This window comes from Capricornis sumatraensis, chromosome X (genome assembly GCF_032405125.1).
Source record: "Capricornis sumatraensis isolate serow.1 chromosome X, serow.2, whole genome shotgun sequence".
In the NCBI taxonomy this organism is placed as follows: domain Eukaryota; kingdom Metazoa; phylum Chordata; class Mammalia; order Artiodactyla; family Bovidae; genus Capricornis; species Capricornis sumatraensis.
The window spans coordinates 14,835,379-14,849,558 of NC_091092.1; the positions used below are offsets into that span (position 1 = coordinate 14,835,379).

The following is a 14,180-nucleotide window of genomic DNA, read 5'->3' on the forward strand; positions in this document are numbered from 1 at the left end:
GAACCTGCCATGTTGGGTTTTGTCCACAGTGTGTGTGACCCCTTAGTGCCCTCCCCAGATGGGGGCAGGTCAGAGAGAGAAAGGAACGTGAGGAGGACCACCGCTGTCCATGGAGTCATCACACTGACTTTTCCCCTCCTTTACTTCTGTATATGGGGCTTCCCTTGTGGCTCAGTAGTAAAGAACCCACCTGCCAAAGCAGAAGATGCAGGTTCGATCCATGGGTGGTGACGATCCCCTGGAGGAGGGCATGGCAACCCACTCCAGGATTCTTGCCAGAGAATCCCATGGACAGAGGAGCCTGGCGGGCTACAGTCCACAGGGTCTCAGAGTTGGACACGACTGAGCATCTAAACAATAGCAACCTCTGTATATACCATGCCACCACATATCACACACACACTACATACCTCTTGCCCCTGCACACCACGCCACCACACACCACATACACACACACAGCCCCGTGCATACCATACACACATAAACACAAAACATGACACCACACACACACACACACCATGCACTAAAAGCACGCCCATACCCACAGGTACCACAATGCTCACACACACACACCTGTGCCATAGATACTTCCCCACCCCACACGCCTATCACCTGCACACACACACACACCACCCTACGCCCCCTTGCATAGACACTTTGATAAGGAGTGAGACAATAGAAGTGAGAGAAAGGAATTAGATTCTTTCAGCTCTAAATTCTAGGGGATAACCTCAGTTTGGGGGACCTCAGCTAGCTATCCTCACATGCTCGCTCTCTTTCTCTCTCTGCCTGGCGTAGTCTGCTCCATCTCTGCCTCCATCTCCTTCAACCCTTCTCCATTTGGAGTGTTTCCATTCCGCTTATCTTTCTTGTTCTCCCAAAGCCCACCTGCCTCCAGGGCCCCTCCCTCCCCTTCACAGGCAGAGGAGTGGTGCCCCCTTGCTACTCCTGGAAGGGTTTGCACTGCCCCTTCCTAAAGTCCAGAGCAGGTCTTCCTCCACAGGCTCCCCTTCCAGCCCAATATCCTGGTATGTGTCTGGTCCCTAATGACCCTTAGTTTGGCTCTTCTCCAAGTTCAGTTTGTCCATTGCATTCCCCCACTCTCCACCCTTCATGGTCCACCACCACGTCACCATGGGGTGAATTCTTTCAACCCCATCAGGGCATGTTCGGGGGTTCTTTCAGGCTGACCCCTCAGAAGTCTTTGCTTTGCTTCTTGTGGATATCTTTGTACCCCGAACCAAGGTAGCCCAATTTTGTGAGACTGCTCAGAGCACCTTCTGGGTCGAGTCAGAGCTCACACATTTGATAATCTCTGGGACTGGCAGATCATTCATTCATTCAGTGAATATTTATTATATTGAGTGTCTCCTGTGCATCAGTTGTTCTAGGCACTGAATATACAGCAGTGAATAAGACAGACAAAAATCCTTGCCCATTGGAGTTTACATTCTAGTGGAAGAAGACACATCATAAGCAGTAAACATGATAAATAAGTATTGCACAGTATATTAAAAGTTGATGAATGTTTTTGAAGAATAGAAAGGGGGTCAGGATAAAGATCTGGAATGCTGGGAACAGGGGTACAGAGTGCAACTTTAAATAGCATGGCCAGTGTCGGCCTCAATGAGGAGGTGACATTTGAAGAAAGACTTGAAGGAAATGAGGATATCAGAGAAGGCAAGAAGAACCCAGTGTAGAGGCCCTAAGGCAGGAGTGTGTGTGATGTGTTTGGGGAATATGAGAGAAGCCCACGTGGAGTGGGGTAAGGAAGGGGGGAGTTGTAGCTACTGCAAGGACTTTAGCTTTGTTCTACATGATATGGGGAGATGTGGCAGGGGCTGGAACAGAGGAGTCACATAATTCAGTTTATACTAGTTCCCTGCCCTGGCCAAGAGACAGGACTTTCCAGGTGTTTTCCTTGGAACACAGCTCCTTCCTTACTCCAGGAGCTTCCCAGACCCAGGAGCTGACAACATCCCTGGACTCTACCTCATTGAATATGGTACCAGTCCAAGTCCTCGAGCAGGGGCCCTGGGCTTTTCTTGAATACCCAGAATCAAGGGTGTCTTGACTCTGCTTCCTGAATACCTTCGTTCCCAGAAACATTTGAAAAAAGACCAGCAAAGAGAGGGGAAGCTCCTTCAAGGCAAACTCTTTCCATTTCTTTTAGTTCTTGTAAAGGATGATGTACTATCGGGAGAGAATTTTCATACCTCACAGCTTGTTGGATCATTGGCATAATTCTTGTCTGAAGAGTTTCAAATTCTTCATCCTTTTGGATGTTTGCTATCTGGAGAGTCTTGTCTTCCATCTGTTGCTCTCTGGCTCTCTCTCTTTTTTTTTTTTTTTGGTCCTTCAATTAAAACAAATCTGCTGAGTATGAGTCATGATGACCAAATGACCTCCTTTGGGTTTTTCCTTTGAGTTTCTCCTCTTACTTAAATACCAAATTGCCAATAATCACAGTACATGGTTCCCAGGACTCTGATTGTGCTCCCTTTGAGTTCCTTAATTCAGGTGTTTGGTTTTCCTTGCAAACTTTTTTGCCTATAGATAAAATTTCTCCTAGGGTTTGAGGATTTCTATAGAGAGAATGTGAGAAGGAATATAAAAAGAAGACCTGAAAAATGACAACCCCAGAGGTAATGATAATACCATTTTCAGAAGCCTGTGTGAACCTCTATGGATGGTGGATGTCAGCTGCCACAAATGATGGGAGGCGAGGCAGCCATGCAGATATTTAGATTGCCCTCTGTCCTAATCCATATACCTGAATGCAGCCCAGGGGAGAATTCTGGTGTTCCTTCTTGTGCTAGATGAATACCCAGTGCATGATACACGACTCTCCTGTTCCCTCTTCTCTCTGTAGGAGCGCTAAGGAATTCATCGTTCTTACAGTTCTGCACACTCATCAGGTGAGTGAGCCTCTTTGCCATCCACCCTTCCTCCTGACTGAGACAAGAGCATCCCCACATTGGAAAGTGACAGTGACGGGAGAGGGAGATGGGAGAGACTAGGACCAGCATTGTTGTGAGCCAAGGATTTAGGAGTGAACCGAAAATCGTGCCTTCTGCACATCTTGTCTATGCTCACAGCCCAGGCTTGAGGATTTTGAAGGGCTCCATAGTGCTGTGTGCTGCCCTGTGTGCTCTGCTTTCCCCACTTAAGCTACTCCACCACTGCCCCAGTTCCACACATATTTTCTACCTCTTTTTTGCTGTGTCCCATCAAAATTTACCTGTCCAGTGTCCAATTCCATTAATCCTTGCAGACTCTGGGTGCTAATCTTATTCATTCATTTATACAGGTATATACTAAATGGCCTACGGTGTATTAGACACAACCCTGTATGTGGAGGATTTACTATAAAGTTGCTGGGGAGATACAGCTGGACAAATAGGTTCATCTTTGTCTAGGTTCAGTTACTAACTGCCTACGTGACCTTGGGGGAGTCAGTTCCCTTTTCTGAACCTGTTTCCTCATCTGTGAATTGAGGGATTTAGACTAGATCAGTGTTCCCCTTGCTTGCCTGATCATAATAGTCACCAGGACTATTTATTAAAAATAGAAGTCCCTAGGCCCTTCTCAAAAGTTGGAATCAAGAGGCACTGTGTCTGTTACTAGATCACATCCTCGTAGTAATCTTTGTGGGATCTTAGTTCTCTGACCAGAGATCAAACCTGTACCCTCCACAGTGAAAGCATTGAGTCCTAACCACTGGACCACCAGGGAATCCCTGACTTTTTTTTTTACTTTTTAGTTTGATATCATTGTAGATTCACAGGAAGTTGCAAAGCTAGTACAGTGACATCCCTGGGTATCCTTTACCCTGTTTCTCCCAGTGATTACATGTTACATACCTAACAGTACTATATCAGAACTGGGACATTGACGTTGGTACAATGATGTGAATGCTTCAGTGTTACCTGGTCACATGTGTGGGTTCATGTATCAACACAGTCAAGATACTGGAGAGTTCTATTACTGAAAGGATGCCTCATGTTGCCCTTTTATGGGGCACCTACTCCCCACCCTCAATCCATGTCAACCACTAATCTGTTCTCCATTCCTGTAATTTCATCATTTCAAGAATATTATATAAATGGAATCATAAAGTATGTAACCTTTGGGGATTGGATTTTTTCACTCTGCACAATGCCCTCGAAATTCATCCAAGCCATTGCTTGTATTAATAGTTGGCTCCTTTTTTATTGCTGAGTAGTATTCCATGGTATGGATGTACTACTGTTTAGTCATCCACCCATTGAAGAACATCTTGGTTCCTTCCAGGCTTTGGCTAGCGTGATATTAAAGCTGCTATAAACATTCATGTACAGGGTTTTTTGTGAGCATAAGTTTTCGTTTCTCTAGGACAAATGCCCAAAAGTGTGATTGTCCAGCCATATACTAAGTGTATGTTTAGTTTATTAAGAAACTGCCAGACTGCTTTCCATGAGAGTAGACTGTGGTTCACTGCTGTATCTCTAGCACCTGGAACAGTATCTGACAGAATAGATGCTCAGTATTTGTTGGAATAAAGGAAACCTAAATCAAACTCAAGTGTCCAAACTTAGGTGCAGAATAAAGAGCCTAACATTCCCCCATCTCTGTCCCAACTCTCATCCCAGTGCCCCCAACACCTCTTTGTCATGGCCAGGGTGCTCTCCTCCTCTTCCTTGTACATTTCTTAGTTCTCACCACCGTGTAGACTTCTATCCTTATTGTAATCCACATCTCTTGTAACACATGGCTCCTTCCTTGAATACCTGCCTTAAGACTCATGTCTTCCAAACATCTTTGCCTGACTAACCTCAATGAAAGTTTCTAGTTCATTCATTTGTTTATCAAACATTTACTAAATGCCCACTATTCTAGGCAGTCTTCCAGGCTGGGAATATAGCAGCACACAGGACAAACAGGGTTCCTACCCTTGGAGAGCTTACATTCTAGTTCTTGGCCTTGTGCCCTCTCAACCCTGCTGCTCCTGCTAAGTTGCTTCAGTCATGTCTGACTCTTTGCGACCCTGTGGATTATAGCCCACCAGGCTCTTCTGTCCATGAGGATTCTCTAGGCAAGAATACTGGAGTTGCCATTGCCTTCTGCAGGGGATCTTCCTGGCCCAAGGATCGAACCCGGGTCTCCTGCATTCCAGGCAGATTCTTTACCACTGAGCCACCAGAGAAGCTCCTCTAAACCCTAGAAACATAGAAAAGTATGAGAGCACATATACACAGAAGTGATAGTCAAAACAGTTAGCAACCTATACAGGAAGGGCCTTCCAGTGAGAATGTAAGCCAGCCACAGGCAGTGGAGCAGAGTCTTGCAGGCCACCTAACTGTGCCAAGTGTTAACCCTTTGTTGGTTGATCTTTTATAAAGAGGTTCCAGGGGAGAGATCAGGTGGCACCCAAAAAGCTTAGGGCACAGACTACTTATCAGTCAGTGAGCAAAAATCCCTCAATGGTTTACAACAGGTATGGCCATCCCAGCATGTCCCGACCAAATGTTAGCCTTGCAAACATGTATAGTCAGTCCTCATTATTCACAGATTCCATATTTGCAAATTTGCCCACTTCCTAAAATTTATTTGTAACTCCAAAATCCAGACTTACAGCGCTTTCCTGGTTGTTTGCTGACATATGCGGAGCATGAAACATTTGAGTCTCCCAATGTACCTGTTCCCAGCTGAGGTCAGGCAGAATGATGCTCTGTCTTGTTTGAGTTGTCATGCAGAGTCGCCCTGAGGATGGAGACGGTAGGGGGCAGTGCAGTGTAGCCCAGGAAACTCCAGCTCGGGGACAGTGGCATGGGGTTTGAATGCCAGCTCTGATACCTCTTAGCGGGGCGGCATCAGGCAAGTCACTTAACACTTCAGAACCTCATTTTCCCCTGGTGAAATAAAATCGAATCTACCAGGATGAATTGTTTTTAGAATTTAAGATTATAATCTATGTGAGACACACACACAATCCCCCTAGGAACAGTTGTTCAGTATTCATTAGTTCAGTGTTAACACAACTGTGAATAACAAAATCAAGGGAGAGAATCTTCTCTCTTACACTGAAGTGAAAGCTCCTTGAAGACCGCACCCCACCCCCTGCAGACGTTACTGTTGTAGCTCCTACATCACATAACAAGACAGTCTCCTCCTGATAGGTTCACGTTGTGGCAATAATCTGTACTTTTAATAAGAGCCGCAAGTAAAGAATTCTGATGCTCAGTAGAATCTGGGAAACATTAAACCAGACTGTCTTTAAGGGTCCTGCCACTGGCACATTGTGTGGTTGGCAATAGTCTAATACAGTGGTTCTCTACCCTGGCTATACATTAGAACTTTCTGAGAACTCTTAAACATATTGATCCTTGGGCTCTAGCCCTGACCAATTGAATTACAAGCTGTGGGGATGGAGCCCAGGTATTGATCTTTTGAATGATTCTGATATGTAGCCAAGTGCACGGTCTAATGTGTAGTCTTTTTCAGATGGCATTTTCTTTGTAAGAGAGTGACTCTTACCGTAGCAGACCATTGGGGAGTATTTTGAGCAGCCATATGGATCCTTTCCCAGGGATCCTCAAACAATATTGCATAGGTAGCCACTTATTAAGTCTATATATATTTAAGAATGTTCTTTAATCTTTGAATGATCAACTATTCCCCATGATTGACTGAATTTGCATTAATTTCAGTACCCTTAGACCTTGCCATGTCATTTGTCCTCAATAAATATTTTAAAATAAAGTACTGACTGGTGACCTAGAACAGTGCTGGCAAAGCAAGCAGACAGTCCCTTCAAATGAAACTAGTTTTCTGGTTCTGAAAACAGCCTGTACCCAGAGAGTCTCAGTCCCCTCTGCTTGAAGCCACCCATCCAGAAAAAAAGCCAAAATCATGGGAACTACTGCAGAAGAACTGGTTTTCCACAGAGCTTCTTGAGTATAGGGCCTGACAGAGAGTAGGTACTCAAGTCCTATTTGCTGGATTGATGAATTAATTCAATACTAGCCCCCGCAATCAACGACTGTCTTCTCTTCTGTGCCTCCTCTGTGCTTGGTGCTGGGGGAGACACAGTAATGCAAAATGTCACCTCTTCTTTTACAACCTAGTTGGAGGGATGAGTGATGGCTATGTGGATTCACAAAAGAGGACTACAGGAAATCCAGGGAGGGGAATGGCAAGGTTGGGAAAGGATTCAGGACTAAGGTAGAATTTGAGCTGGGTTTTGGAGATGGCATTTATTGAGCAAGAGGGACACCAGGGGGCCCTGAAGGGTGGGGATGGTGAAGAGACAGCATGACATAGGCACAGAAACGGGAAGAAGCTGTGGGCAGAATAACTGACTAGGTGATTGATGGGGAGTGAGGGTTATGTGTGATTTTTGGGGGCCTTGAAATCCAGGGAGAGGACATGTTCCCCTGCAGGCAGTCCTGAATGCAGGAAGGAAGGACCCCCAGGTCCCTTATCAGTGGGCCCCTAGGATCAGGATGGCCCTCCATAGTCCCAGGCTCCCACAATGATTGCTACGGGAATTGCTTATAAGTAGGTTCCGGTGTCAGAGAAAATGAGGCAGCAGAAAGGGAAACCAGGAGGCTGTTAAAGCTTCCGGAACCTGAGTTCCTTGTTCTTCAAATCCTTTCACAATTATCAAAGTGGGGCCCTATCATACACTTAAAACATTCGGCCGTATACCTGTCTTCGGCCAAGATATGTGAACACAACCCTGAAATCTGTACTAATAGAGCCACCAAATTAAAAAATGGTCAAAGAATCACCAGCTGCTGAATTCAGCCCCGAAGGAGAAGGCAGACTCTCTCTTGTGTTGCTTATTCCACCAAGCTGCTGGCTTCATATTTACTTCGAGGGGCTTGCAATAGCCCTGGAGGTGCTTAGAAATTCTAGTCCCGTGTTTCAAGCCAAAATTCATTTTTGCCAGAAAGGGTGCCTGTTGCAAAATGAGACTTCCAGCTGCTTAGAGGAAAAATGGGGTCAGTCAAGAGCTTAGATGTCCCAGCTTTAAGGTACTCAATTAATCTGTGCTTCGTGGATTAGGACATTTTCAGCAATTCCTGGGCCCTGCCCTCTCAGAGTCTGACCTTTGAAGTCTGCAATGGGCTGAGAAGTCTGTTTGTTTTGTTTTTGGCCATGCCTCTCAGCTCATGGGTTCTTAGTCCCTGGCCAGAGACTGAACCTGTGCCCTGGCAATGACAGTGCAGAGCCCTAACTACTGGACTTCAGGGAATGCCCAAAGAAATCTGTGTTTTAATGAGCATTTCCTGGTGATTTTTAGCATCAGGTAAGGTTTAGAAACAGTGAGTGAGAGTATGCTAATAAGTTAGTGCAGGAGTCTGTGAACTTCTGTAAAGGACCATAAAGTAAATACTCTAGGCTTTGTGCTTCCCCAGGGGTTCAGCAGTAAAAAATGGGCCTGCAATGCAGGAGACATGTCAGGAGCAGTGGGTTCAATTCCTGTGTCAGGAAGATCCCCTGGAAAAGGAAATGCCAAGCCACTGCAGTATTCTTACCTGGGAAATCCTATGGATAGAGGAGCCTGGCAGACTGCAGTCCATGGGATCACAAAAGAGTCAGACACAAATTAAGTGACTTAGCACACATGCGTGCAGACCATATGTGGTAGTACAGAAGTAGCCATAGGCAGTGCAGAAATGAAGAGAATGGCTGTGTTCTAATAAAGCTTTATTTACCAAACACAAGTGGTAGACAGGAGCTGGCCCACACAGGCCCATAATCTGCTGGCCTCTGAAGTGTGTTCGTTACTCCTTCCAGGTACTACATTTGAATTTGGGCCTTCCCAATTCTTAATACTTCAGTTCAGATGGGCCACTCTAGTATCAAAAACTTCAGGCCCCATAGTTGCACTTTGAAGATGCTTTGGGACAGGGCAACCTTTGAGAGTCACTCATGTCACACTGCAAGGCAGGCGTCATCTGTGTCAAAGCACAAGGCTAGACATGACTCCATGACATATAGCAGAGACCAGCTGGCGATGAGTGAGTCACTGTCAGTGATCGAGGCTGAAGGCTGAGAATAGGATGGAGTCTTAGAAACCAACAGGCAGGGGTCACTGAGTAATGAGGCACAAGCAAGCTGAAAATGGCCGTACAACACACACTGGAAATGACTAAAATCCTTGAAAATACTGGCAATCCCACTTGCTGCTTTTGCTCCTATAAATATCTGAGTTTTTTTGTTGTTGTATCTCTAGGACAGGATCTAATCATGGACTTGTGGTAGAGATAGCAAAGAGGCTGTCCCCTCTGCCTATAGGATACCAGTTAGGGTTCTTTATTTGCACAAATCCATTCACTGGGACCAAGATAGAACCAGACCATTGAACGAAAGACCAGGAATGGACTTCCAGCTTCAGTCCACTGCAGGGGGTTATATAGCTAATCCAAGACTCAGAAAATCTAGGTTCTGGGTTTTGCTCCACTACTCAATTATTTTGACACTTTGAATAAACCATAGCCTCTTCCCTGGGCACCATTTCCTATGTAAAAATGAAGGGCGGATTACATGGCCCATTCAGGTCTCTAGAGATGCCTCATTCCACACTGTACATGAGGATATTCGAGGACGACAGATGATCACAGGGAAAAGACAGGGTTACTGTCCGGTGGAACAAAGAGTTCCTCTACCTTGTGTCTGGCACCTCCAGTGGAAATGGGACTACTGTGGAGACGAGTCAAACAGAGCTGCCTGAACAGAACTACAGATCTTTCTGCCTCGCCCCTTCCCTTGTTCCTGCCATAGCCCATGCCCCCTCCACCCCCCGCCCCCAGGATCTGAGCACCAAGCTATGTAACACAAAGGCATTCCTGGACTCCTGTGAACAATCGATACTATAATCACTTTCTGCAACCATCTCCAGCCCTGGATTTCCTTGTGCTATATTGTCTGCTGCCAACAAATTGTCCCTGTGGCTCGGGATGAGAAGTCTAAGATCGCTTTAGTGCAGTGGTTCCCAACCTTAGCTGTATTTTGAAATCATTCGAAGCTTAATACCTGGGTCCTATCCTCAGGAATTTGATGTCATTGATCGGGGGCGGGGACTGGGTACTGGTGCTTTGTAAAGCTCCTCCCTCCGGTGTTTCTGCCCTCTAGCCAGGACGGAGACCCACTGCCTGAGGTTCGGCTGGACTCAGGTTGAACAGGTGGCTTTCTGCAATCTGCCCTCCGTGGGGAATGAGATTGTTGGCTCTGGAAGAGAACACAGCTGGGACCAGGGCCCAAGAGCTGATGAGGACGTTTGTTTCTGGTGTGTCTTTATCTTAGGGCCCTGCCCTCCTGTGGCTGATCTGGTAAATGAATCTCAACTACAGCATTAATGGCAGAAAATTGCTTAATGTATTGCTTTCCCAGCTGGCAGGGACCCTTCAGGGCTGGGAACACAAAGAAATGCTTGATTATAGGGCTCACAGGCTGCGTGGCAAGGCTGGTAGTGGTGGTGGTTTGAAAGAGCCCCAAACCTGATTTCCTCCTTTCTTACTGGAGAGGTCCTGTTCAGAGAGGCAGCCGGGGGCTACGTCAGGTAGGGCCTTGTGCGTGTGTGCATGCTAAGTCATTTCAGTCGTGTCCGACTCCAGGGGATCTTCCCAACCCAGGGATCGAACCTGCGTCTCTTACGTCTCCTGCATTGATAGGCAGATTCTTTACCACTAGTGCTGCCTGGGAAGTCCAGGCCTTGTAAGCCAAGGCAAAAACTTTGGATTTTGTTCCACTGGAAGGTTTTGAACAGACAGGGTCTGACTTGCATTTAAAAAGGACGCCTCTGTCTGCTGTGTGGAAAATAGTACCAGAGACTGGCGGCCGGAGGAGGGAGACTAGTTTGGAATCTCCTGCAAGAATACAGTTAAAACATGATGGAGGCTTGCGCCAGGATGGTAAGAATGGTGCTATGATGACAAGTGAGTGGATTCTGGCTAAATTCTGAAGATAGCACCAAGAAGTTATGTTGATGGATCAGTTGTGGGAGGTGAGAAAAAGAAAGGAGTCAACTGGAAGACTGGAGATGCCATCTACTGAGATGAGGAAAAGGACTTCCCTGGTGGCTCAGATGGTAAAGAATCTGCCTGAAATGTGGGAGACCTGGGTTCAATCCCTGGGTCAGGGAAATCCCCTGGAGAAGGGCATGGCAACCCACTCGAATACTCCTGCCTGGAGAATTCCATGGACAGAGAGCCTGGCAGGCTACAGTCCATGGGGTCACACAGAGTCAGACATGACTGAGCGAAACCATTCAAAGCCTTCCACTGGAGCAAGAGCCAACGTTTTTGCCATGGCTTACAAGGCCCTGGGCTTCCCAGGTGGCACTAGAGGTAAAGAATCTGCCTGCCAATGCAGGAGACATAAGAGACGCAGGTTCGATCCCTGGGTTGGGAAGATCCCCTGGAAGAGGGCATGATAACCCATGCCAATATTCTTGCCTGAGAAGCCCATGGACAGAAGAGCCTGGCAGGCTACAGTCCATAAGGTCACACAGAGTCGAACATGACCAGAATGACTTAGCATGCACGCATGGACGCACAAGGCCCTGCCTGACGCAGCCCCCAGCTCCCCACTCACTCAGCTGTGGCCACACTTGGCTTCCTGACTATTCCTCATGCACCCAAGTCCTCCTCCCACCTCAGACACTGTCTTGTTCTTTCTGTTTGAAAGGCTCTTTCTCCAGATATCCTCATGGTTATCTCTCCCTCACTTCCTTCAGACCTCTGCTTAAATGTCACCTCCTGAAAGAGGTCTTCCCCGCCTGTCTTGTCTAAAATAACACCCCCACCACTCTCGCCCTCATGACTTCAATCTCTGCTGTGGTCCCTCAGTCAGCTCAATTTGTTCTCATAGCCCTTATTTGCCTCCTAAGAGGTGTTTCTCTATTTCTTGTCTGTCTGTCTGTCCCTGCTAGGATAGGCACTCCTTGAGGCCAGAGGGTTTTGTCCGTCTTATTCACTGCTAGATCCTCGTCACGTAGAACAGTGCTTGGCACTGAGTGGGCCCTCCCAAAATTTGTTACACAAATGAATAAATGCCCCAGAGACATGAGGGTGCCCCTCACTAGGACTCCTGCGTTTTCTCAAATCCACAGTGCACCCAGGAAAGACTCAGTTTCCAGCATTTGCTAACCATGCATCCTGCTGAATTTGTGGGAGTTTTCAAACACAAGAGACCCTAGCTCTTGTTTGAGTGTCTCTACAGAGTTGGATGAACAAAGTAGTAGAAAGCCTAGAACTAGGAAGCCAGGACACCTGGGTAAAATTGCTAATGTCTCTTCTGTCAAATAGTGTAGAAACTGGATAAATCATTTTGGCATGCTAAGCCTCCTTTCTTCTGCATCTAAAATAATATTTTCTATGAACCTCCTTCCTAGGGGCAGGACATATCTTTGAAATGAATAAGATTATTTCTGTAAATCCTTTGCAATGTTCATATTCAGATGTAATAAAAACCACCATTTAGGTATATCTCACATTAAGGAAACCAAATATATAAAATTTCAGTGTACGTTATTACAAAGAATTTTTGCAAACTCCCCTAGGCCTAGAGCATTAATAATGGGATTCAATTTACTCAAATTCGATTCATGCCCAGCTTACTCAGAACATACCAATCATCTAAGGAAGCACTTAGCACATTGTCTTGCACCTAGTAGGGAATGAATACTTATTTATTGGCTTATTGATCCACAAGGCAAAGGGGGGTACCCGTACTGAGACATCTTAACTCCATGCAGCAAATGTCAGGTTTTCTCCAAGTATGGTGAACTCATGAGCCCTCTCTGTTTTTTCCAGTCCCCCAAATCTGCCTTCATCAGTGCGGCAAAGAAGGCCAAGCTGAGATCCAATCCTGTGAAGGTCCGATTTTCCGAGCAGGTGGCAGTTGGAGAAACAGATGCAGTAAGTGAGCTTTCGCCTCCTCCCCTCAGCCCTTGGCCAGAGTCAGCCAGGCTGTCGAAGTATCCCTTTGGGCCAGTTGCTCATCTGCTGCTCCTCAAAGTGGACAGCATTATGAAGGGGTCAGAGGGGGGACCTTGGGGCTCTGGGTGGGGAGCGAGTGAGGGGTGTGTGGCATCCAGAGAAGCCCTGGGCATCGTGGAGAGAAGGAATACATATCAGTTCACTCAGAAGCCTCATGGTACTTCAAGAAATTTCCATCTCTAGCACAGTACTCAGAACAAGTGCTCCATAAACATCATTTGGCTACTTGATAGAAACAGGAAGGAAGTAGTGATTTTCTGAAGATGCGGCGAAATTGAGCCCTCGGCATGTTGAAGTGATCCTGCAACTCCAGGTCTCAACTAGAGAAGACTGGGCAGTGAAGGGCGAAGCAGCCTAGGGGAAATGATATAGACTCTCATTAAGTCACAGAACTTTTATTAATATTAGATGCCTGCTGTGTTCCCAGCACTACAAGGGATGCAAAATAGATACCTGTTCCCTGCCTCTGGATTCCTCTCAGTGATGTTGGGAGGACAGGCGACTCAGATTGAGACAGTATAGAATCCACCGCTGGGTGATGGGGTTTTGAGGAGCAGGTGGTGTTTGACCACCCATGTCATGCAGCAGCCAGTCTGGAGGGGTCGTGGCCAGCCCACTGTCTTTCTCACCGCCTTATGGGGTTAACATGAACTGAGCTGTCTGCTGCAGATAAGCAAATGAGAAGAGGCGGGTAGAGCACATAAAGATGCGTATTAGGCAGCCATGGATGATAACTCCAAGTCCTCCAGGAGTCGGCAGAAGTTGGTGATATCCCACGGGGGTGGGTGGGAGGAGGCCAGCAGCGCTAACAGGTGCTGTGTGCTTTCGAGGCTGTCATGGACTGGGCTCTCGGGAGGCCCATGGCATGTCTGTAGTGAAGCACAGCTGCAGCTGAGACAAGGCAGGAGGACAAGCCTGAGTGGAGAATCAGTGGGGCACCAGCACCCCTCTAGTTCTTTGAGGCAGAGCCACCCAGAGGACGGGATGGATAGAGGTCAGAGATGTCTTATGACTCAATTTCCCTGACCTTTATCCCCAAACTCTGCCAAGGCCCTCTTCCCTCTCCATTTGAGGAAGACTGTGAAGCCCAAGGGACAACTGGGCCCCACTGACTAAGCCATCTGAATACTTGGTGGCTGGGCTCCATGTCAGTCTCAGCAGAAGAGGTTTAGGAGAAGCAGGGGCCACAGA

The 14,180-nt window shown here is 46.8% G+C and overlaps 1 protein-coding gene across 1 annotated transcript in view; it reads left to right on the top strand.

Moving 5' to 3' along the window:
* The window catches only part of FRMPD3 (FERM and PDZ domain containing 3), a 61,160-nt gene that overhangs the window by 4,684 nt on the left and 42,296 nt on the right, over positions 1 to 14,180 (top strand). The window contains exons 3-4 of the mRNA XM_068963052.1: positions 2,873 to 2,918; positions 12,804 to 12,908. Coding sequence (XP_068819153.1) covers positions 2,873 to 2,918; positions 12,804 to 12,908 — 151 coding nt within the window. The remainder of the gene's footprint in view (positions 1 to 2,872; positions 2,919 to 12,803; positions 12,909 to 14,180) is intronic.